The sequence below is a fragment of the Mustela nivalis genome (genome assembly GCF_964662115.1).
Source record: "Mustela nivalis genome assembly, chromosome: 17".
NCBI lineage: Eukaryota > Metazoa > Chordata > Mammalia > Carnivora > Mustelidae > Mustela > Mustela nivalis.
Window position 1 is genome coordinate 16,754,462 of NC_139036.1, and position 24,456 is coordinate 16,778,917.

At 50.0% G+C, this 24,456-nt stretch overlaps 1 protein-coding gene across 7 annotated transcripts in view; it reads right to left on the reverse strand.

Moving 5' to 3' along the window:
* The window catches only part of RAP1GAP2 (RAP1 GTPase activating protein 2), a 231,358-nt gene that overhangs the window by 18,885 nt on the left and 188,017 nt on the right, over positions 1-24,456 (reverse strand). For all 7 annotated transcript variants that reach the window (XR_014304844.1, XR_014304845.1, XM_082707076.1 and 4 more), the window contains 9 exons: positions 22,977-23,055; positions 22,170-22,223; positions 19,607-19,690; positions 14,317-14,417; positions 12,019-12,148; positions 9,747-9,902; positions 4,337-4,408; positions 3,732-3,818; positions 2,070-2,204 (listed from right to left, as the gene is read on the reverse strand). Coding sequence is in view for 5 of the 7 variants with exons in the window: in XM_082707076.1 (XP_082563202.1) it covers positions 2,070-2,204; positions 3,732-3,818; positions 4,337-4,408; positions 9,747-9,902; positions 12,019-12,148; positions 14,317-14,417; positions 19,607-19,690; positions 22,170-22,223; positions 22,977-23,055 (898 nt within the window). In the remaining 2 variants the exon portion in view is untranslated. The remainder of the gene's footprint in view (positions 1-2,069; positions 2,205-3,731; positions 3,819-4,336; positions 4,409-9,746; positions 9,903-12,018; positions 12,149-14,316; positions 14,418-19,606; positions 19,691-22,169; positions 22,224-22,976; positions 23,056-24,456) is intronic.

Here is a 24,456-nt window from a genome sequence, read left to right on the forward strand (position 1 = left end):
CCCTGGACTATTGGATCAAAGACGAGTAACGATAAAGTCTTGAAGCCTCTCCCCTCCTAGAGACCCCTTCAGTTGGAGCCCCTGGAGTCAAGGGCAGATCAACGGCTTCTCCTCCAGAGGCAGGGGACCAGACAAAAGGCCTCAGGCCGCCCTCCTTCAAGACCCCCAGCTCACGTGTAGCTGCTGGGCAATTTTCTCCATGGGCACCATGGGCAGTGTCCAGAGCCCGCAGGCTTTTCTAGTTTATAAAAACCTTTGAAACTTGAGAAAAAAATCACGGTGAACTTCCAAATACAGAAAGAAACTTGCAAAACTGAAAACAACACACTCTACTTTAAAACCTGCAAACTATGCCACATGATGGCAGCTGAAGCCATATATAAATTCCAGTGGGACGTGGGAGCATTGTGATCTTCTGGAGGGGTGGAGCCTACACGGGTGTTCCCATTTACTGGGCCTCACTCCCCACCCCACCACCACTGGGCTAGCTGACCTGGCACCTTCTTTCTTCCCCAGCCCTTCCCCTCCCTCACACCCCTTTCCTCTTGATCTCCACTTTCTCCTATTTTGCCCTGGCTGCCGCTGTCCATGAGGCCTGAAACAGATGCCCCAGGAGTGTCCCACCAGCCTGGACAGGCAGCTCAGCTCCCACCCTCCTACCCCCACCCCTGGAGGGATATCAGCAGCTGCCCCAAAGGGGGGCCAACTGAGCTGTGCCCTGCTCTCTGCAAGGCCAGCTGAGCTGCCAGGGACAGACCCCAGGCTTGCCCAGGCATGGGTGGAATCTTAATGGACCTGGGAACCAGGGGCAGGACAGTGGAGAAGATGGGTTCTGCAATCCAGCAGACTCGGATTCAAATTACTTTGTCTCTTTAAGCCTGCATTTCCTCATGTGTAAAATGACATGCATGACTCCTAAAACAGGAATGAATTAGTATCCCCATCAGAATGGCCTTCCTCACGGGGCACAGGAGGCACTGTGAGGCCTCACATGGGACGGTGCGTGTTCAGCATCCACCGGAGCCAACACCAGCCGCTGACACTCTCACTGAGCATCCAGTGTCCCAGGCAATGCGCACTCTCCCAGTCAGCAGGTCTTATTTCGGGGATCTCCTGTGGCCACTCCAGAGGTCCAATCTATCACTCCCATGTTGTAGAGGAGAGAGCCATAGCTCAGAGATGCAGATCACACCGAGTTGGGATTCTAACACAGGCCCGTTACCAGTCACTCTGCAGTGGGCAGTCCAGCAGAATGCTAACCTAAGAACCAGAAAACCGGAGCTGTTCCTCTACCTCTAAGTAACTGTAAGGTGTTGAGCAGTCCTGCCACCTCCCTTAGCTGGTTCCCACCGTGTGCGTGTGGGAATGACGAGATCTGCCGCACTGAGAGCACAGGAGAACAGCCAGAGTTGGTGCTGGCTATTGGGGCTGTGTGGACCACAGAGCACTCAGTAAGCGTGGGACGATACACTCCCTGTACCTCATGCTGGCTCAGGGGCTGGCCGAGCTCTACTTGAGTACCTCTAGGAACTGGAAGCTTACTGCTTCTCTTAGCAGCTTGTTATGTTATGACTGGAAGTTCTTCCTTTTGTGAAGTCCGAAGGGAGTTACTTGTCTGTAACTCCATCGCACTGGCCCTGGCCAGGTCCTCCAACACCCTGCCAGCTAGAACTCATGGCAGTACCACACACTGGCTGCTAAAGACCCCGAAGACTGTGTCCTTGCTCGGGTCCTCCTGCCCTGGGCTCCTCATCCTGACACAGAAGACGACACTGAAGGCAGTAATGTGCCTGGTTTGTACCGGCTACTCTCCCACTGCTAACTCTCTCCCTGTCCCTGCTTCTCAAACTCAGAGAAGGTCATGATCTACATCAAGGAAGGATGGAGAGGACGCTGGAGACACCGCTGGCTGCTCTGACGGCTCGCGCTTCCTGAGGCCCCGCCCTCTGCCAACACTGCAATGCTGCCATGAGGGCTCTAGGGACAGGACCCCATGGACCTTGGGCCCTTTCCCTTGTGCATTCCCCCACCCCCACCATGCAATGTGCCAGCCACTCTTGTGCCCATACCTTGAAAGACTCCAGGAATCCCCCATGGCCCCCATTCTCAAACTTGTCCTCTTCTGGGCCCAGTCCCAGCATAGCCTGAGTGTGGCTGTGAAGCTCATCGTGGAGGTTGTCCAGCAGGGCGGCCCTCGTCCGGTCCTAAAAGGAAAGAGGGTGGAGATTACAGGGTGGGCATGGAGGAGGAGAGAGGTGTGTCCTCTCCTGGGGGCTGCCGACACCTAGCCACCAGCATCTGGGGGACAGTGTGGACCGAGGGCTCCATGCTCACAAACACTGCAGTTACCAGGAAAGCTCTGTGGCTGGCCTCTGATCTCTCCCCACCCTCTCTCCATGGGCCACCCCACAGCTCTACCCTGCTGACTCCCAGCTCAGATCTCTGCCTCAAGCTCCACAGCCTGGTGTACCCAACTGCCTTCACTGCTGGTCTCCATCCAGGTGCTAGGCCAGGGCCATGCGTTCAACCTCCAGGGGGCACCATTCACACGTGCCAGCAGCAGCCCCTGTGGGCACCTCCAGATCAGCAGAATCTCACAGACCTAGTCTCCCAAAGGCCCCCAAGACCCAAGAGCTACCCAACCATTCCACTTCACCCTACCCTAGACACAGGATCCTGACCCCAAACCATTTTCTCCTGCAGCCCGTGTGAGCAAGCTGCCCTCATCCGTCCTGGGTTCCTTTTATTTTTCCCTTTTTTTTTAAGATTTTATTTATTTATTTGACAGAGAGAGAGACACAGTGAGAGAGGGAACACACGAAGGGGCAGAGGGAGAGGGAGAAACAGGGAGCAGAGGAAGGAGCCTGATGCTGGGCTCGATCCCAGGACCCTGGGATCATGACCTGTGCCCAAGGCAGACGCTTAAGGACTGGGACACCCAGACACCCCTGTTCTGGGATCCTATAACAGCTTTAACCTGCCACCCTTCCTGCCCTCCTCCCTAGCGAGCTGCTCTTCTCATTGCCACCAGAGTAATCTAACACACAAAGCAAACCATTACTCTAAGTACTTTATGAGCACCTCATCACTTCTCAAGTTCAAAGCCCTTCCTGACCTGACCCAAACAACACCTCCACTGAGTCTCCACCCCAACACGAGTCCTCCTCTCAGGCCCCCCTCGCACCCTTAAAAGTCATGCTCTGATCTTCCTGGCCTTTGCCTATTGCTGTTTCCCATGCCTGGAATAGCCCTCCCCAAGCTTTCCTCCTGGCAAAAGGCTCTTCAGAGATCCAGATCCAGCAGCTCAAGGGCCACCTCCTCCAAGAAGCCCTCTGAACACATCCCAGTTCTTCAGGGGCAGAAGCAGTCACAGCCCCTGTGCTGGCCTTCATCATGGCCCGGTGCCAACAAGTACCATAACCAGTCTCTTAAGTAATGGCCCCTTCCCAGCAGCCCAAGTGCTCTGGAAGGCAGAAACCAGGCCTCACTTACCCCTGTATCACAGGGAAGAGAACAGAGCCTGGCACACAGCAGGTGCTCAATAAATGACTGGTGAATGGTTGGCTATACCTAAGGTTTAGGTGGAGACCTAAGGTTGGCTGAAGGCTTAGAGGGGTGGGCAAAGACAGTGCTCCTCGCCTCAAGCACCCCCAAGAACAGACCCCCAGGAGAGGCTGGCTAACAAGCCGCCAGGAAGGCAGGAGGAAGACGTCCAGAAACAGCGCTCTCACCTCCAGCTTCGCAAACTTGTCTGACTTGCAGCAAGCGTTCTCTGCGTTGGTGAGCTTGGTGAGCAGAAACTCCCTGAACTCCGGGCCCTGGAACAGACAAGAAGCTCTGCAACTCCACTGGCCCCAAGTGTGGCTGAAAGAGCTTTCAGCCACAGGAACAGGTATGCAGAACAGGGGTTCTGGGGAGACCCCCTAAAGGATCCCCTTCTGACATGTGGTCATCTTTTAGCCCAGACCAGGACCACCTGCTAAGATGCCAACTGGTGGAAACCAGGTGTCCGGGTCCCAAGAAATCAATCCCCCACACACTGTTTCCATGACTGGAGGCCAGTCTTGCTGAGGCTGCTTGGACTGTGGCATACATGTGAAAACCCTTCTTCTCCCATAAAGGCAACCCTGGAGTCAAATACCCTGACAAGGGGTGTTGTGCTAGGCCAGACTGGCAGCACAAGGAGAGGCGAGAGAGACCCCCCAAGGGAGGAGATTCCCCCAAGCCTGCCAAAGGGGCCTCTAGCCCAGATTTAGCCCCCACTCCAGTCACTGCCACTCAGATCCTGAAACCTGGAGCCTTGGAGAAGAGAAGAACGGAGAGGGGAAGTTCTTACCTTCTGGAAAACAGGAGGGCTAGGCAGAGGGGGGCCAAAGGCAGGCACATCTTCCCGGGCTGTGACTGAGACCTGAAACAGAGTCTTGGTGTGGGCGAGAAGGGAGGAGATCCAGCCTGAGGATGATAATGCTTCCTGAGCCCAGGCCCTAGGGACGTCCACGGCTCACAGCACATGTCCTCCCTACCCCAAATTCAAATACAAGCTCCCGTGAGCACTCACAAGCAGGGCCAAGCAACTGCCGCTACAAGCAGACCCAAGCTGCACAAAGCCATCCACACGCTCTCGTCTGCCTTCCTGGAGGCCGGCAGTGAGTCTGGCAAGATGACTGCCCAGGACTGAGCAGTTGCCTGGGCCCCGGCTTCTACTGCAGTACAAATGCCCAGGAGACCTTTTCTGGTTACCTCATCTGACTGGATATTAATCCCACGGAGACGGCGAAGTGAGAACTGTTGACCCTGTTTCACTGATGAGGAAACAGAGGCCCAGAGACTGGGGCCATCCAGATTTCCCGACCCTGCCATGGGGTTTGTTTCCCACAATACTGACTCCTGAACCTGGCCCTACAGCAGAATCACTGAAAGTGGTTGAAAAATAAATACCGACTGCATGGGCTCCACCCCAAACCTCCTGAATCACAAGCTCTGGGACGGAGCCAGTAATGTGCAACAATTACGTGCTCCTCGGAGCCTCGGTGCAGTGGGTGAACTAGTGCTCTGGCGCCCTGACCCCACATGCGGGGTCAGACAGTCCAGGCGAGGCTTGAACTAATGGAGCGCCAGGGCCCAGGCTGGCAGCTATGGGTCGGGGGGACATCAAGGCACTCTGCACAGGGCGCCCCAGGCTCTAGGCGTGCTGTACCCTTCTGGCAAGCCCAGGGAGGTAGGAAATCATGGAGTGAGAGCACCCAGGTACTCTGTGTGGGGGGCTCCCAGGCTCAGGACAGACCCTACACACCAGCAGCTCTCCCTGTGTGGAGATGCCCTGGTTTTACCTGTTCTCAGCCCACAGTGCCACAAGCCTCTCTGGAGACTCTGCCCGCTCCCTTTCCCAGACAGCCACTGACGTGAGCCTGGCTCTGGCACACTGCCAGCCTCCCTGGCCTATGAAGTAGGGCAGATGCAGGGATTCTGCCAGACCAGGCGAGCAGGCAGCTCGGAGCCCAGCCAAGGGAAGGCCCTGCCAGGCTCTGGAAGGAAACAGTGGGAGAGAGCTGGTCAGTACAGCTTTCCCTCCCCAAGCTAAGGCTGTCTGCATGCCTGGAATTAAGAAATGGTGTGTGCTCAGCTGACAGGATTTCAGGCTGTTTCCTACTGCCAAACACAGTCCCCCAGCACCACCCACTGTGCACAGGAATCTGGAGGGGGGTGGTAGGAAGGCACCTGGGAAGAGGTCAGAGGTCAGGCCTCTGCCTTCTTACCACCCCAGTGCCCCGACTCCGGCTTGTGCTAGAGTGGTCTGTCGTGGCTGGCTAAGGAGCTTTAGTCATCCATTGGCCCAATCTCCCAGCCAGATAAGCCCACCACAGAAAAGCAGGGGACAGGACCCTTCCTGGTGATAGACGTGCATCGTCGTCTATCCCCACAGGGTTCCCTCTCCTGACCCCTTTCCAGCACAGTGCCTGGGTCTTTGCTGTTGTTTTGTTTTGTTTTGTTTTGTTTTGTTTTGTTTTGTTTTAAGATTTTATGTATTTATTTGACAGAGTCAGTGAGAAAGGGAACACAAGCCAGGGGGAATGGGAGAGGAAGAAGCAGGCTTCCTGCTAGTAGGGAGCCTACTGAAGGGCTCGATCCCAGGGTACTGGGATTATGACCTGAACCAAAGGCAGACGCTTAACTAAATGACTAAGCAACCCATACGTCCTGCTGTTCCCTTCTCCTGAGGACAGGTGGGTTGCTGGATGGAACCAGAAGCTGCCAGAACACAACCCCACCTTCGGTTTTCTAAAGTCCATAGGCGTCTCCCAGCAGGGGGCAGAGCAGGGCTGAGAGAGGATGGAAAGCAGGAGGCGGCTTGGGCCATGAGGACAAGGATACACCAGGGAGGTGGGGCACCTCCCAGGACTGCAAACCTGAGATGCCACAGCAGTGCGGCCTGGCAGGCTTCACGATCTGTGCCAGGGTGCTCAAGAACCAGATCAGCGGGGAGGGGAAGGGCATACCCAGACAGGCCCCCTCCCTGGTGATGTGCTTTGCATAGGGTTCCAGAGACCTCTGTAGGATTTCAGAATCAGGGCCAGTGCGAACTCATACAGGAAGAGAGGGAGTCTGAGTGATGGCTCAGCTTCCAACAGGGCAGAATAGGGACAAAATTCATGTCTGAAAAATCATGCAATGTAACCTTTTATGTACACCGGAGTTTGGGAGCCAAGTCCCCACCTGCTCCGACGGCTCAGGGATGCAGAACAGGTAAGCCTGGACATCGACTCTGACTCCACCACTTCTGGGCTCTGTGGCCTTGGGCCTTAAGCAACTTAAGCTCTCAGCCTCAATTTCCTTCCTAGGAAATTGGGCTAGGAATAGGCTACTCCTATTCCCCCCGAATTGGCCTATTCCTAGGAATAGGGCTAATGAGAGACCCTGCCTGACCAGGGGCTTGGGAAGATTCCAGAAGACTGTGATTCTAAGAATCCAGCACAGTGCCTGGTACGGAGCAAATACCTGGGGAGGGATAACCTGCTACCTGGTGCTTTTGGTGTTTTTTTTTTTTTTACTTTCCCTACTGACCTGCACCTAATAAAGGACACCTCAAATACTACAGAGTTCCCCTAAAACACTTCTTAACCTCCCTCTCTCTCTCTCACCCCTCCTTCTTCCTCAGCACCCCTGCCCTGGCCCCACTTCCCTTCCTGCAGTATGTCAGGGCTAGAGGGAACTCAAAGACTGTCTAGTCCAACTTCCTCATTTCACACAAATGGAAGCTGAGGTCCAGAGAGGGAAGGAACTTGCCCAAGGTCACAGAGCAGTCAGAAGCAGGGCCAGGACCAGAACCCCAGTTCCTGAGGCTCTCAGTGTAGGGGGCCCTTCCTGAACATTCTTACCCCTGTCCTTCCCTCCCTTTCTTCTTCTTTCCTCCCCTGTAGACAGCTCCCTGGGGCTATCTCAGCCTCTTCTGCCATAGCCCCTAAATCTGCAGAGGTCAGCAAACGTCCCATTTTACCCTGGACCCCCTGAGGAATCTCACGGGGTCCTCCCCAGTCTTCTCATCCCCTGGGGTGCTGCTGGCAGTGTGACTGGACAGAATTTGGGGAGTACCTAGGAAGGCTGGTCTCCCCCGCTGCGCTCTGCACCCCTGGCCCCCCATTCACAGGTCTTGCCTTTCCGGCCCAGATATTTCCCCTGCAGGTGGACTACACGGTCCTGCAGCTTGGGACAGTCAGGCTCTTCCTGTGGGTCCTACCTCTCAGTGATCGCCACCATCTCTGGGGACAATGCTTTTCCCTGGACCACAGGCTGGGGTTGGGAGGATGTGGTAAAGACTTCCAGCTTCAAAGCTGGAGGTGAGGTGCTGCTTTTTTTGGATCACTATATTTTCCCACTCCACTAAGCTCTTGGGAAAGTGGAGAAGCCAGTTAGCTGAGTTCCATTTCCTAGTGGGAGCTAAAAACAAAAACTAAGCATCCACAAGAGGCCTCATTCTGCCAGCAGGGGCCCAGCAGACAAGCCACACATGAACCCATGACTGCCCGGTAGGGGCTGGGAGCCTTCCCACCACACAGCTTGATCTGTAGGACCCTCCTCAGTGGCCCTCTGCCTCTACTGGCTGTGTCTGTCTGTCTGAGTGGCCCAGTGTCTGAACTCTACCTCAACAGTCCCCTCTCCCTCCCGGGAGGCCAGTTCTATACATCACTTCCACATGCCCCATCCCTAGCCAGGCCCACAGGAGGCACCAACTGAATACACTTGCTCCCATCAACAAACTGGGGAGCCATCTGACATGAATCCCCATTTTGGTCTAGGAAGTTGATCCTTCAAGGAAATGCCCAAACCACAGCTTTTCTGACTTTTCGGCTGAAACTGCTCAGTGACAGAGGAGCAGGAACGTGAACAGGGGGATGTGAAAGAATTAGCTTCCCTCATAGGAGAGAGTGTGGGGTTCTATTTGTAGTCTCATATTGAGTTTTAAAGTTGATGTGTATTATGCACTTAAAATATGTGGGTTTCTACTGATGTAACAATTACACGACATCATTTTTCTTTTCCAACATCTTTGAGAGAGAGAGAGAGAGAGAGACGGGGTAGAAGGAAAGGATCTCCAGCAGACTCCCACTGAGTGCAGAGCCCAACTCAGGGCTTGATCCCATGACCCTGAGATCATGACCTGGGCTAAAACCAAGCAAAGTGGATACTTCGTGAAGGTGGCCATGAAGCACTAGGGACTCGTGAGCTCAAGAGATGACACAGTTATTACACTTTCAGGTTTCCCAATTTCCCTTTGGCAACGATGCGCTCATTTCCCTGTTAGAACAGTGGTTCCTAGCACTTTGGGGAACAGGGAGTCCTCTGAGTATTTGAGCTTTGGTCTCTCTCCCCCTAAAACATAAAGCAGCACCTAAACTCAACACTCTTTGCATAAACATTTTGCATATAACCACAATGGTTTCAAAGACTGACACCCACTTCAAAGACCCTGCCTCAATCTATCTCCCTTGGATCCCACACCCCCAACACCACTGAGATGGAGAGCAACTGTTGCCCAAGAGGTCAGAACTGCTTCTCATGGAGAAGAGAAGGACAGGACTGGTGGTACAGTCACCAGGAACAGGCAGGGTTTGGACTGCTGGGCTTACCTGCTTTAGGGAGGATACTAAGCCATTCTGGAAGACCACTTGTTGATCTGGAGGCTCAGTCAGTCACTTGCAACCCCACCTCCCTGGAGTCTTCAAATTAAGATCAATCATTTCTTCCAGAACAGCTAAACCAAAAGGACCCACCCCATGGCCAGGGTCTACCAGGCCCCCTACTCCCCACCATTCTCACCATAAACATTTCTCCTTTTACATTCTTTCTCTTTGTTACCACCCTTCTTCCTCTCCCATTCCTGATGGTCCCTCCATCCCCAACCTTCTCTTTTTTTCTCTCCTCTGGCTCTGCCATAGTCCAGCCAATAGCATCACCAGATTCCAAACAGAGGCACCAGGGGCTTCTCAACCCTTGAGTGAGATGCTGTTGAACCCAGAAGCAGCCAGATGGATGATATGACCTCAGAAGGTGACTTCCACCAAGAGTCCAGCTCCCAAATCCCAGAAACCTGGGATTTCTAGAAAACTGATCACGCCAATGCTAGGAGTATCATTTTGGAGAATGGCCTGAGGAGCCATGGAGAACTAGTGGTCCTCGACATTACTAAATCCAGAAGGTATGGTGAAGTGCCTGAGCCCCCCAGTTCCTCCAACGAGCATTATTCTCACCTTGTAGGACGGGGTCTCCGTGCCTGGGTTCTCAGCCTGCACGACAATGTAGGCATGTAAGAAGTTGGAGGCAATCATATCTGGGACAAACGGTGTGTTTTCTTCTTGGAAGATGATGGCCACAATGTCATTCCCAATGTGTCTCTTTCTCTGGAGCTAAACAAAAAGTGGTCCGTTGTTATAAGCCAGCTAGGAACAACCTGAAAACAAACGAGATCTAGACAGGAAAGTCCTCATTATTCTACCTTATTCAGAAACCCTGTAACTCTGAGACCTAGCTCTCCAGGGGAGTTTTTCCCCCCAATCTTCAGAAGCCACCAAAAAGAAAAAAATGGGGAAGACTAGATAGGTATCAGCTAGCGAGCATGTTACTGAGCTCTAGAGGAGCCAGGGTCCTGACACAGGACTCGGGGAGAATGGTTAAAAGGTGAGGAATGGGTTTTGCCCTGGCAGAGCCTGTAATGGGTCTAGAAGGGACAGAAACACAGATGAAGCCACCTGAGAACAGTAACAAAGGCACCAGCCAGCACGTGCTACGTCAGTTGCCACACACAAAACATCTGGCGCTCTGCGGGCAGACAGGAAGGCAAAATCAGAGGCCTGGCGCTAACCTGAGAAGGCTTCCTGGAAGAGGAGATGGGGTGGGTGGGCAGTGCTTGAAGGAAATGTGGATGCACAGGGATTAGCGAGCAGAGCATTCTATACCAGAGGGAGGGAGAGCCACGCTTAGAGAAAGAGGGCAACCTGGCTTGGCAGGGGTCATGGGAGAGAAATCCATGCCTGATTCAAACAGGGCCAGGTCCTTGCACAGGCGCACTCAATCACCGAGCAGCTACTGTGCGTCAGGAACCATGACGTGCTGTTCACATGTGTGACTTCAAATACTGGGGCCACGAAGTCCTGGCTAGGTGCCTACCTATGCATTTGTTCCTCGATTAAGCGCCTCAGGCATGCAGGCTCTACGTTTTATGTTGACTTTCATATTTATGGAGCACTGCTGTAGACTGAGCCCCAGGTTGGACACTTTTACACGAATTATCTCACTTATCCCACTCACCTCCTCCCATTTCTTGGGAGCAGAAAATTAATATTTATTCAAGCCCTTGCAGAAAGCCAAGCTCTGTGTACTTCCCACTGAATACAGGGGAGACTGAAAGAGAGCCCCAGGCTGGGGCAGGGGGCGAGAAGGCCATGAGGGAACAGAGACAAAGGTGAAACGTGGAGAGAAAAACCTACTTTGGATTCAAAAGGAATCCTGCTCCCATTTGTTTCTGGAACATTCCGTGGTTATTTTAGAGCCAAATCACAGTCTCATTTGCCAATTTCCTTTTTCCCTACGAAGCCAGGCACTATGTTTACAGTATTACATCTGTGCTCCCTCCTCAGTTCCCTGCTCAGAGAGGAATGGGTCAGAGACTGGGGAAGAGCCTACCTTCCTTTCTGAGTTTCCTAGAGACTGAAAAGGCACAAAGAGTGGGAGGGGGCAGATGGTGCAGCAGCCAGGCCTCAGCTGCTGATTTCAGGGCTCCCCGAGAAAAGAGCTGGGCCACCTTGGGGACACGCTGCTCTCCAAAGCAGCAAATGAGAGGGAGGGCAGGACAATGCTGGATGCAGAGGTCTCATCCAGGTTCCCTGGTTGAGGTGAAGGCCGAACTCCTGCCCATGAGCAGGTGCAGCAAGAGATGAGACTAGAAAGGTTGAGAGGTGGGGGGCAATGACCACTGTTGGGGGGGTCCTGCCACCCATCACTGGGGCAGGAAGGAGGGCCATGGTCAGGAAGGAAGCCTGCCACAAGCCAGGCACTACTGAACCATACCTTCAGAACCTTCTGTGATGCCCCCAACAATCCTGTGACTTAGGTGGTCTTACCTGTTTTGCAGCTGAGGAACATGAGACCACAAGGTTAACCAGCTTTCCCGGAGTCACATACCCCCGAGTGACAGAACTAACGTCAAGGTGCTACTTGCAAATGCCATCATGTCCTCCTCACCACCGCCCTACAAGCAGGGCACTTGGACTCTGCTGCCAGCTCTGCCCCCAACCACGCTGAGCTGCAAGTTCCCCACCTGTCAGAGCGAGACAAGCAGGAGCCCTGTCCTGCCTCCCACACCAGGTGCCGTGACAGGCCACAAGGGTGAGACAATACCATGAACAGACTGGCCTCTGAATTATGAAAGCGGGAAAGGGGCCCAGCCCCTCAAGTACCCAACACCAGCAGCAGGCTTTCACCTCACATGCCCCATGCTCCCAACGCCCTCCTGATCCAGGTTACCTGCTGGGCGTCTCCCTCGGTAAACGGCAGCTTTGTGGAGACATGAAACATGATCTCTCTGTCCCGGAATATCGTGTACACAGATTCCACCCCCGTCTGTCCGTGGGTCACATCCAGGCCTCCGCGGAAACTGTTGGCAAAACAGGGTAAGAGCAGGAAGGGAGTAAGTGTGAGGAAAAGTAGGCTACATGGTGCCTTCCCTGAGGATACGGGGGCCAGAGAAGGAAAGAGAAGACATGCAAGAGTGTGGACACAGACAGAATGATGGGCCTGGCGCAGGGGGGTCCGGGCTCCTGAGTACACAAGCCCCAGAGGTCTACTCATAAGCCTCTTGTTTAAGAGACAGAGGCAGGGACGCCTGGGTGGCTCAGTTGGTTGGACGACTGCCTTCGGCTCAGGTTATGATCCCGGAGTCCCGGGATCGAGTCCCGCATCGGGCTCCCAGCTCCATGGGGAGTCTGCTTCTCCCTCTGACCTTCTCCTCGCTCATGCTCTCTCTCTCACTGTCTCTCTCTCAAATGAATAAATAAAATCTTTAAAAAAAAAAAAAAACAGAGGCAGAACATCCATCCAGCCAACAGGAAGGGAGGTCACCCATCCTCAATTCCAAATGCCATCCTGGGTGCCAATGGCCCCCACAGCTGGGCATAAGCCTTTCTTCTCCGCAAGGCCATGTCCAAGTCCTCAGCCCAGAACCAGGGCAACCAGCTCTCCTGTGGGAGCATCCAGAGGGCAGCTTGAAGAGGTGACAGACTCTGGATTTCTGCCCAGCCACTCCGTCATGCGGAGACCCAGCCACAGGAGCACCCACCCCAGCGGCATCCAAGGAGCCCCTCTCCGGTATCTCCTCTAAGGCAGGAAAGAAAAGTACTAAGACCCTGGGTGGGCTTCCGGGAGCCACCCCTTCTTCCTTTCTAGACATGGGCTCCTGACCATGGGTCACAGTCTTCAGCAAGAGGAGGGGAGGCAGGTTCCTTTAGAAAATGAAATAAAGCACACCCTGGATGTCAGTCCCCGAAAACGTTGTAAGACAAACCAGAAAATGTGCTCTGCTCAGCATGGCAGGAAGCTCAGCAGGCTGGGGGTCGGGCACTCTGGGTCCAGCCGATAAGCCAGCACATGACCTCGGGCACATCACTTTACCTGTCCTCATCTGCCTCAGTTTCTTCCTCTACACGATAAAGGGCTAGAAATCCATGATCTCTGGGGTTCCTCCTGGTTTTAACAGCTTTTACTTCATCTATTCTAAGGCACACCTTTTTTCATACTTGAACATCTCTGAAACCAGAATGCATCTTACAATGATGGCTCCTCAGAGTCGATGGAAGGGGGCACAGGAAGAGCAAGAATGTAAGGACTCCCCACGCTGACTCCGCATGGGGCCCCAGCCCTGCTACATCACATACAGGATCTACTTGAATCCCTCAACAACCTGGCAGCATCAGCACTATCTTTACCTCCCAGCTACAGATGAGGAAACTGAGGCTTTCAGGGGTTAAGGCACTTGTTCAAAGACACAGAGCCAATAAGTGGTGGAGGTGGGACTTTTACCAATGTGTGACTGATGCCAGGTGGCAGTGATGACCTTGGAGGGGGAAAGAAGAAGTGGAGAAGAGAAGGGAGTGGAGGAAGAAAGTAATAACTGAACACCACTACACACCAGGCCCAGAGCCAGGCACTTTCACACCTGATAGGAGATCCTGTCAATCTGGCTGATGAAGCAGGGGATCCCTGGGGCTCAGCGGCATGTCAGCCTCAAAGCACAGAACAGGCTGGCCAGGCTGGAAGTTCCGGTCAAATATTGCCTTTGTCAAGGGAAACCAAGGGCCAGAGTTTTCCAAGCATAGTCCCAATATTCTTTCTTTCCACTTAAGAGAACCAGAGGCTACTGCACAAATTTCTGCCAGGGAGATTACTGTATTTCCACCAATTCTTAATTATCCATTGTTTTTGCGTATTCTCTGAAATGGGCCCCTTCCCCCAACAGGGCCCTCTTTCCTGAAGGCCTGGCCAGTGAGTTACAGAGAAGGTGGATTCATTTCACTCTTGGTTGGAGCAGTTTCATCACACATTGGAAGACCAGTGTCAGTGCCATTCAGAGAATGTGCCATTCTGGGTTATCCCCCACGTCACCCGTTTTCTTAGGGATGCAGGGGAATATTGGTCACTTGCTAAAAAACAATACCATGTTTCCTGTGTGTATTTTCATCTCTCACATACCCCCAAGACTCAACTGTTGCCCCTCTCCCTTACTCCAGGCTTTCAGCTCTAGGGCCAGAGCCCTTGACAGAAACTCACCCTTTGAAATCCTGCAGTGTGATCGTGTCCCCCAAAAGGTCCAAGAACTCCTTGAAAGCTGGGCTCTCCTCATTGTTTCCAAACAGCTCTTCCTCCAGGGTCTGAAAGAGAAACAGAATCGGGGTAAGAGTCAGAAAGAAAAGCCTTCTTGATGCCAAGGGAAGGAATATGGCTGCCCAGCTACCTGGTCCTTTTCTTCCTTTCTCCCCAGCCCCAACACATTTGCCAACCACTGGCTCTGCTTGACTGGAGGAAGAACAAATAGAATTCACTCAGCAGAGCCGGAACTTCGGGGCTGGTTAGGGAGGACTTGCTAGCACAACACAGTCTGCTGGCCAGCGCAAAAGGCAGAGCTGAAGCAAAGAGTTCTTAGACTTGATACCAAAAACCATTCCATTAATGAAAAATTAATAGTTGGACTTCTGATACAGGACTAGTAGTTAGAATATATACAGAACTCTCAAAACTCAGTAGTAATCAAAATCATAATCTCTCTCCCTGGGTGGCTATAATCAAGAAGAAAGACAAAAACTGACAGTGGGGGTACCTGAGAAGTTCAGTCAGCTGAGTGGCAGACCCCTGATTTCAGCTGGGGTCAGGAACTCAGAGGCCTGGGATCAAGCCACATGTCAGGCTCTAAGCTCAGCAGGGAGTCTGCTTGAAGAGTTTTCTCCTCTCCCTCTACCCACCCCCTGCTTGCTCTCTCTCTCCATCTCTTTCTTAAAAAAAAAAAAAAAAAAAATACATCTTAAAAAAAAAAAAAAGAACTGATGGTGAGGATACGGAAAAGTCAGAAGCCTCATACACTGCTGGTGGGAATGTAAAACGGTGCTGTCTCTTTGGAAAACAGTCTGGCAGTTCTTCAAAAGGCTAAGCATAGAGTTACCATATGGCCCAGCAATTCTACTCCTAAGAATATATCCAAGAAAAAGGAAAACATAAGTCCACACAGAAACTTGCACATGAATGTTAAAAGCAGCATTATTCATAACAGTCCAAAAGTGGAAACAACCAGAATGTCCATCAACTGACAAACAGATAAACGAAATGTGGTATGTCCATACAATACATAATTCTGCCGTCAAAGGAATGCAGGACTGACTCATGCTACAACATATATGACCCTTGAAAACATGTTAAGCAAAAGAAACTAGACAAAAAAGACCACATATTATGATTCCATTTACACAATGTGTCCAGAACAGCCAAATCCATAGAGACAGAAAGTAGATTTGTGATGACGGGAGCTGGCAAGAATGGATATGGATTGACCGCTAATGGGTATGGGGTTTCTTTGGGGGTTGATGAAAATTATCTGGAGTTAGATAGTGGTGATGGTTTCATAACTCTGTGAATATACTCCAAGCCACTAAATCACATTTGAATCATATTAAATGTGAGTTACACTTCAATAAAGCTGTTATGAAAAGTTTCAAACAGTTCAGAAAAAAATCCAATTAGAAAATGGTTATACGAGAGACAACTTGGCTGGCTGGGTTGGGACAGCATATGACTCTTGATGTTGGGGTTGTGAGTTCAACCTCAATGTTGGGTGTAGAAATTACTTAAAAATAACATCTTTAAAAAAAAAACGGAAATGTAATGGTTAAAAGACATGAATAGTCATTTCACCTGAAGAAATATATACAGAGGGCAAATAAGCACATGAAAAGATAGCCGTCACCATTAGCCGTCATTAGGGAAATACAAATTAAAACCATTATGAGACATCACTACACATCTATCAGAATGGCTAAAATTAAAAAATAGTAACAACACCAAATGCTGGTGAGGATATAGAGGAAATGGATTACGCATCCACTGCTGGTAGGAATGCAAAATGGAACAACCACTCTAGAAAACAGTTCAGCAGCTTCTTACAAAACTGAACATGTAATTACCATAAACCCATCATATGTTCCTCGACATTTACCCCAAAGAAATGAAAACTTATGTTCACCCGAAAACCTATATACAAATGTTCACAGCAGCTTTATTCACAATTACCCCAAATAGGAAGCCACCCAGATATTCCTCCAAGGGTGACCAGTTAAGCAGACCACAGTATAGCCACACCACAGAATACTACGCAGCCATGAAAAAGCAATGACCCCCCCCCCCCACACACACACACAGATACACAGGAATCTCCCTGAGTGGGAAAAAGAGCCAATATCCAAAGGTTATATAGTGTATGATCCCATCTATGTAACAATTTTCAAATAACAAAGTGTTAGAAAGTGAAGAATACATTAGTGGTTGCCAGGGCTCAGGGACTGGAGGTAGGAAGGGATGATGGAGGCAAGAAGGAGGTGGGTGTGCTTATGAAAGGGCCACATAAGGGATCCTTGTGTCGGTGAACTTCTTCTGTATTTTGACTGTGAAGCCTACACTGTAATAAAATTATATACAATGAAATACACACACACACACACACACATCCCTATGGTCACATGAAAACCTGGAGAAGTCTGAATAAGATCTGAGGATTGTATCAGTGTCAATATCCCGGCTGTAATTTCACACTGCAGTTTTATAAGACATTACCTTTGGGGAAAACTGGGTAAAGTGCACACAAGAGCTTTCTGTATTATTTCTTAAAACTGCATGCCAATCTACAATCATGTAGAAGTTAAAAGTTTAATAATTTTAAAAAAGTAGAAAGCAAAGCCCTTGTGACAGGCTCCAAGCAGTGCACAGCCCTGCCTGACCAGCAGGCTCTGCCCACCGAGGCAGGATCGGCAAAAAGCGATGACTCTGCAGGCATCCACAGATGGCAGTTCACAGCTGCAGATGACCCGGGAAACTCCAGCATGAGCAATCCCCTCAAGGAGGAAGTATCTAATAAGTGACTCTTTTATATCTCCTTAATACCTGCTTCATCACAAAAAAGAGCAGATCCCAGGTTCTATGCCTTCAACAGGCAGCAGAATCTAGCTAGATTTCAATAACTTCACTCTTTTTCATGGTATTTCCTTTTTAGAATGACCTTCATTTCATGCAAGGGATATTGATTTTCTAATTAGAGTGGTGATACAAAATTTCCTTTAAACCATGCATGTAAGGTGGAAAAAAAGGTTTTTTAAAGAAAATGTGAGGTAGTTAATAGTACAGGTGTGATAAAAAGTGTAAGAGAGGCAAACAGGAGAAAATATGATCTTGGATGTCATTTGTGAATGTCTGAAGTTTGGGAAACATGGCCCTCTAACAGAGGTCAGCAAACTGTGGCCCAGAGGCCACAACCAGTGTGCTACTTTATAAATAAAGCTTTATTGGAACACAGGCAGGACAATCCATTTGGTTCTGTCTATGGCTGCTTTTGCACTACAAAGGTAGGGTTGGGTAGTTAGCTCCACAGAGACAGTACGGCTCTTGAAATCTGAAATATTATTTATCCGGCCTTTCACAGAAAGTGTGCTGGTTCCTGCTGTATAGAGAGCATGCCTCAAAGGCATCACACACAACTCTGACCCAGCGGGCTGTTTACCCCAGGTCGTGAGGCCAGAGTGTGCGAGAACAGCTGCTTCCAGGTAACACACATCTTCTCCAGTGAAAGCAATCCAGCTTATTCAGCAGGGCATGCAGCTCTCGCTAGGATGGACACCCAGCCTGGTGCTAGCAGTGTATTTTTACACTGGCCATGAGTCTGACCATGCGCTCAGGAAGGGAGTCTTAGTCAACACTGTGTCTGATAAACAGGAGAATTAGAGGGGACTTACTTGTATCCTAAGAACAGCATAGAGCTTTCATGCAACATATGTTCATATAACCTGCCCCATGGGTATAGGTCTGCAAAACAGTAACTTTTTAAAAAGTTTTTTAAAAAAGACTTTTTTCTCCCTGTGTACCTCCACCGGAGCTCAGCAGCATCCAGTAAATAGACAACACCCAGACTCCTCCCAGAGGTGGATGGTTAATGTTTGGTAATTATAATTTTGCTGGAACACTGGGCTGTAATCATCTTATGAGATCTGCTATGGTAAATTTCACAAGCAAAAACTTTAATTAGGGGGGTTATATTAGTAGGCCTGTACAAAATAAATATGCAATATATAAAAATAATTAGAGAAGCTACCTGAATAATCTCCCTTCAATTATAAGATTCATCCGTGTTGGCCTCTCAGCTCCTAAACTCTTCACTTAATTAGACTGTTTTTAAGCAAACACATTTCTCTTGTGGTCTAGTATCTTCGGACAAGGAAGTCCGCTATCAGCTAGCCAAGAAACACACCATCACGGGGCGGGGGGCTCACAGATAATGTTGAAAGATACTATCAACTGACCTACCATAAGAGCACCAAAACTTTTATCCATTGATTCACAAAGAAAAAAGTTATTGAGTGTTATTTCCATAAAACCACCACACTAGGCTCTTGGATGATACCAGGATGAACCTGGTGTAGAACCTTCTAGGTGAGGAAGCATGGATGTGTTCAGCAGCCCACTTCTCAGGGTGTTAATGCATGTCCATGATAGGCAAGTTGGGAAGTTTGTGGTCAAATAAATATGGGAAACACTATGTTCAAAAAAGCTCTGTGAGCTCTTTACCCTGGGATTCTTAGAGCCTTTAAAATGTTCCCACACAATCGCCCCCACCCAAGGAATTTGTTCACAGAGTACCCATCAGGCCAGCATCTCATGGAACACACTTCGAGAAACATTATCCTGACCACCTAACCTCAAAGCAGCATAGAAGTGCTACAACAGACAGAGGAGGGGGAGCAGTAGTGTACCGGGAAATTTTTTTTAACAACCAGGTTTCCAAAGAGGAAAAGCAGAAGCCCTAGTTTGCGAATTTCCATGGTGTAAATACTTCCGCCATGGCTGATTTCAAGCCACCGGCATGACATTGCAGAATGCAGAGCTGGGAAGAGATGCACTCAATGCTCCAGCAATCTAAGAAAAGTCCAGGGTGAAAGAGCTAATTCCCAGCTGGGAGAAGGGCAGGCAAGGAGAAAGCAGCTTGTGCTAATCCATTCCCTCTACCCAGTCCGATTATTCTTAGGACAACAGCCCATAGTTCAATATAAGCTGAGGTAGCCAAGAAGAATTAGAAGTTCCTTTATGAAAAATGACACTGCTGTTTAGAGGATGTGCAGGCCTTCTTGTGAGGAGGAGCCCACCTTGAAGATCCTGTCACCTCCAGCCTAATTCATCCTGTAACGTGACTGTTGTACTCAGCATGTGGAAGAAACTAGCGCAGAGCGTCTATGCTTGAGGGGAGGCAAAGAGGGAGTCCCCAGAGAGAAACCACAGGGTATAGTGACCAGTATGGATTCGTGATGCTTACCTGCCTGGCTTTTTGATAAATAACCCCAAATTTGAACGTGTTGTTGACATCGTGTTCATCATAGGACACAATCATTTGGGAGGCCTAGAAAAATGTAGAAAGAAATCAGACTGTTCATTAATTGAGGGACAAGGGAGGAAGCAAAGGAAAGGGAAAGCACTCATTCTGGTGGAGAATGTGTCCCCATGGTGTGAGACATCCACACATGTGCAGGGAGGCACAGGGGAAGCCAGAGGTTTCAGCTGGTTCCCAGACTGGGGCTCTCCCACGGTGGCCACACCTCTGGATCTCTACACCATTCCCATCCAGATGGGCCAGCCAAGGCCTGGGAGTCCAGCAGGTCTCAAGGAACAGACTTGCCCCAGTGTTTTATCTGTGATGTAAAAAGTGATTGGCCCCAAAACTGGTCAGCGAGGATGATGCTGGCCCTAATTACCTCTGATCAGCATATGATTTTAAGCAAGGCACTGCTCATGCCCAGACTTCAATCCCCCTTTATCCATTAAGTGAGGTCTCTAAGGAGGAACACACAATATGCAAAGGGAGGGTGGGGTGGGAAACCCACTGGTTTCCCACTAACCCAACTAAACCCCGACCACTGGTTCAGTTTAGTTTTCCCTTATGCCTCTGTGTTGCTGTCCAGGGCTCAGAAACACCAAACTCTGTATCTTAAATCTGCTGCTTTTACCTGCATAGCTTTGAGTGAGCCACTTTACTTCTCTGGACCTCAGTTTTTCCATCCATTAAATGGAGATGTGTGGCTGTGAAGATTCAGTAACACCAGGCACATAAGGTGCTGAACAACAGAGCAGCTATCACCATCATCCTCATCATCTGTGTAACCCTCCAGAAAGGTCGGAGCTGAACCAGATTGTTGGGAAGGAGGAGACTTGGGCTTTATTGGGATAGTCTCTGTAGTAAAAAGGAGGGATCTGACCACATATTACATAGGAGGGACAAACAAGGCATGACTTGTGGTTCGGCATATACAACCCAAGGGAGGCTCTGAATCACCCAAGGAAATGGGTGCCTCTCAGCTCCACCGGGAACGTGCCACTGCCCAGGCCCAGAGGGAGACGCCATACCCACATGTAACGGTCAAAGTTGCAGACCAGCTGCCCTGCCAGAAAAGAGGCATCCAGCGATGGAGAAGGCCCCACAGAACATTCTAGACTCTATGAATTACAAACACATACACACACACACCCCTCCCTCAGCCAGATTAACACCCCAGCCAGACTAAGTGGTCTTTCAAACACAGAAATCAAGAAAATACAGCTGCTTTTCCATTATTACCAGAGCCGGAGGCTTTCCAAGTCACAGGGAGAACTGTGCAAATGAGCACCATCCCCAGCTTCTCTCGGCGGACAGGATTTGATGACAAAAACTGCCAAGCTTGTAGTTAAATAAGGCCTTCGTGACAGGGTTTTAATGTTTAGTTAAAACTCACTAATTCAGCTTTAATTATAAAGGGAAGGGCAGCCTGAATGAAAGAAAACGCTCCATGGGGGGCAGCTTATTCTGGGGAGAGCCTCCAGATGTGCAGAGGGTGTCAGAGAGGGGGACTCTGGCACATTCCTATGCAGGTGAGGACCCTGCCATTAGCTCAGCCACAGCACAGAGATGAATGGTGTCAAGCACAACCATGAACATCCAAGCCATGTGTTCCAGGGGGAGCCAGATTCCTCCGCCAGGACAGGGCCTCTCTTCCCACCCAAACATTCCAGCTAGCCATCCCTCACTACAAGCAGCGAGGTGCAGGGAACGGACTGAGCCAGCCCCAGCAAGCCTCTGCGGCCACTGTGTGAGTGTGCAGGGTGAGCTTCGAAGCACCACTTACTTCCCCTTCCGGCCTTATAGACCCTGCCAACTCATGAAGCAGTCTGCACACCGGCTCTCTTCCCATGACCAATTTAAAGCAATTGACTGTCCATGAGTGATTTAGGTCCTGTCGTGCCATAATTGTTCTTGAGTTGGCTTGTTGGTTTAGTTTTGTTGTTATTGTTCCTCTGCCCACCCACACTCCCACAGCTGGAATCAAATTCAGGCCAGTCCGAAGGAAACTGATAACAGAACCAGCCTGTTTATTAACTAGGGCTGTGCAGGGGCTATAAGGCCTCAGAGCTGCAGTAACACTGGCAACGGGAAGCCACGATCTGGCCTTTTCTCTCTTAGCGGGGTTCTGCCCCCTCACTCCTCCATGATGACAGACTAGATCTGCACTAACCTTTCAGCTATAGGTGGAATTACTCCCTACATCAGAAGGGCCTCCAGGAAGTATGACGAGAATAAGTGGGAGAGGTCACAACACTGCAACTCCTCTACCGCCCCCACAACAGATAGGGACCAATTCAGGTGGGTCTCTCCCCAGGCACGGCCTAGGACAGGTTTCCAGTGGACCAGTTTGCAAAGGGGTGAGCAGGGAGAGGGAGAGACATGGAGGTTTATTGGAGACCCCACAAAACCCCACCAAGATGCACAGAACATCCCACAGAGCCACTGATACACAAATCCATGCCAAGCTACAGAGCCCTGGGCAAGGGGAGGAGGTGAAGGTCCTCACCTTGGGGTACAGGACAGGGTTGAACTTCAGCCCCACAGCGTCATCACAGAAAGCCTAAGCAGGAAGAGAGAAACACACAGTTCAGGGGCCTTTCCACTGAAAACATTGGGGCTGCAGGGTCAGAAGGCCTGGGGCTGAATCCTGGCTCTGCTGCTCACTAACTAGAGGCCAGGAAAGCCAACTCACCTTCCTGGGGTTTCCTGATAAATTGAGGCCACACAGAAGGCATTCAGCACAATTCTGCTTGGCATTCTCACTCCTAACATGTGGGTCCGACCCAACTAACCATCCTTCTCACCCCACTTTGCTGACTCAGTTCTCAAGCTCCCAATATCTCAGAGCAGAGACATGGTCCCTCCACCAGCTGATGGACAGCTCCTTACTCAAGGTGTCCAGAGGAAACCTGGGGGGTGTCCTCTGTCTGGACCAACAGCCTAGCCATCCTCCAGCCTATCTCTCCTGTGTTGTGAAGACTGTCTGGCCACCCCACCTCTCTTCCTCTCAAGTCCTACAGTACTCTGCATAGCCAGCCCTTTCTTTCCATGTCTCTGGTCCCCTGAACCAGCTGTGAACTTGGGGGTGGAGGCCATGAGCAGCCTCAGCTGTGAGGATGAGATGGGGAGGTTGCAGGCAAGATGAGGACATCTGCCAATCGCCCTCCCTCACCCCAACCATGGTATCAAGGGCCAAAGAGCACAGTGGCCTTCCCCCTCTCCAAGGACAGAGCCTCTCTGGACGAGCCTGCACCCCCGCCCCAGCCCTGGGCTTAAGAGAGGAAGCCTGCTTCTCACAGGAGTTGGTTGTTACCTTTGCAATCTGAGGGACGCTGGGCAACTTGTTCAATCCAGCCAAGGGGATCCTTTCATGCACTGTCTTCACTTTGGACCTGCACATGTGAATGAAGGTGAGAAAAGGGGTCTATGAGAAAAGAAGTCCGATAGGAAAAGCACTGAGGTCACGCCAGACCACAAGGCACACTAGCTTTGCATCTCCCTGGGTCAGATCTGCCGCATTTCACCCAACCCGTGAGCTGGGCGCCGCACTCAAGTAGTGGGAAAAGGGAATCTTGTACTTATCCCGGAGGAGGGTATACTGTTATATCTCTGCAACCGAGATGTGGGATGTGTGGAGAGTCACCTTCAAGTTCACCATGATTTGGGGGTTGTTGTGGGGAGGTTTTGTGTTCTCCCAAAGAACTGGGCACAACTTCTGGAAAGACGTGTGTTCTCACATGCAATTAAGCCTTCATGAAAAGAAAAATCTAATACTTTAAAATCTAGATTTAGTCAAAATATAAAGGGGATGAAAGTTGCTTTATAAAGGGATTCACCGTAAGACTCTAAATTTAGCCTGTTCCCCTGATTCCTTTAGCACATTATGAAAGTGTTGAATTTTACTGAATGCTTTTCTGCATCTGCTGAGATAGTCACATGGTTTTTAATCTGTTAACCTGGTAGATTACACTTCTGTTGAGCCATCTTTTCGTTCCATGGGTAAAACTCGCTTGCTTATGATGTATTATTTTTTCATATCCTGCTGACTTTAATTTGTTAATATTTCCTTGAGAGTTTCGTATCAATAGTGACACTGGCTTTTTGTTTTATTTTCCTTGTACTTCGCTTGTCAGGTTTTGATATCAAGGTGTTATCCCAGCCTCATAAAATTGCTGAGGAAGATTCTGAACCTTTGAATTCGTTTGTATACACCACAGGGACTTACTGTTCCTTAAAGGTTTGCTAAAACTCATCCTTGAAATCTCTCGGCTTCCTGGGGGTTTTGGCGGGAGAGTGAGGGGGGGTGGGATAGCTTTGGCTATCAATTCAGTTTATTTAATGATGAATATTTAGGTTTTCTACTCCTTATTGAGTCAATTTCGGTCATTTTTTTTTCTATATAATTATCCAACAGTGCAGTGACATAGTATGGGTTTTGGTCTTCTCTTAGGACTTAACCTGTACTTATAATCACACCCCTCCCTTCAGTGTCTTAACATGATCTGTTTGTATCTTTTCTCTGTTTTCCATAATCAGACCTTGATGGGAGTGTACGTATTTTATTAATCTTTCCAAAGAGACAATTTTTGGCTTTGTCGTCTCCATTCCTTTTTATTGTTGCTTTCTACTTCACTAGCCTTGTTCTTTGTCTTTTATATTTCCTTCCTTTGTATTTCCTTTGGGTTTTTTTTTTCCTGCTGTTCTTTTTCTAACTTCTTGACCTGCATGCTTACACAGTTAATCTTTCTTCTTTTTTACAAATGCATTTTAAACTATCCATCTTTCTCTCTAAC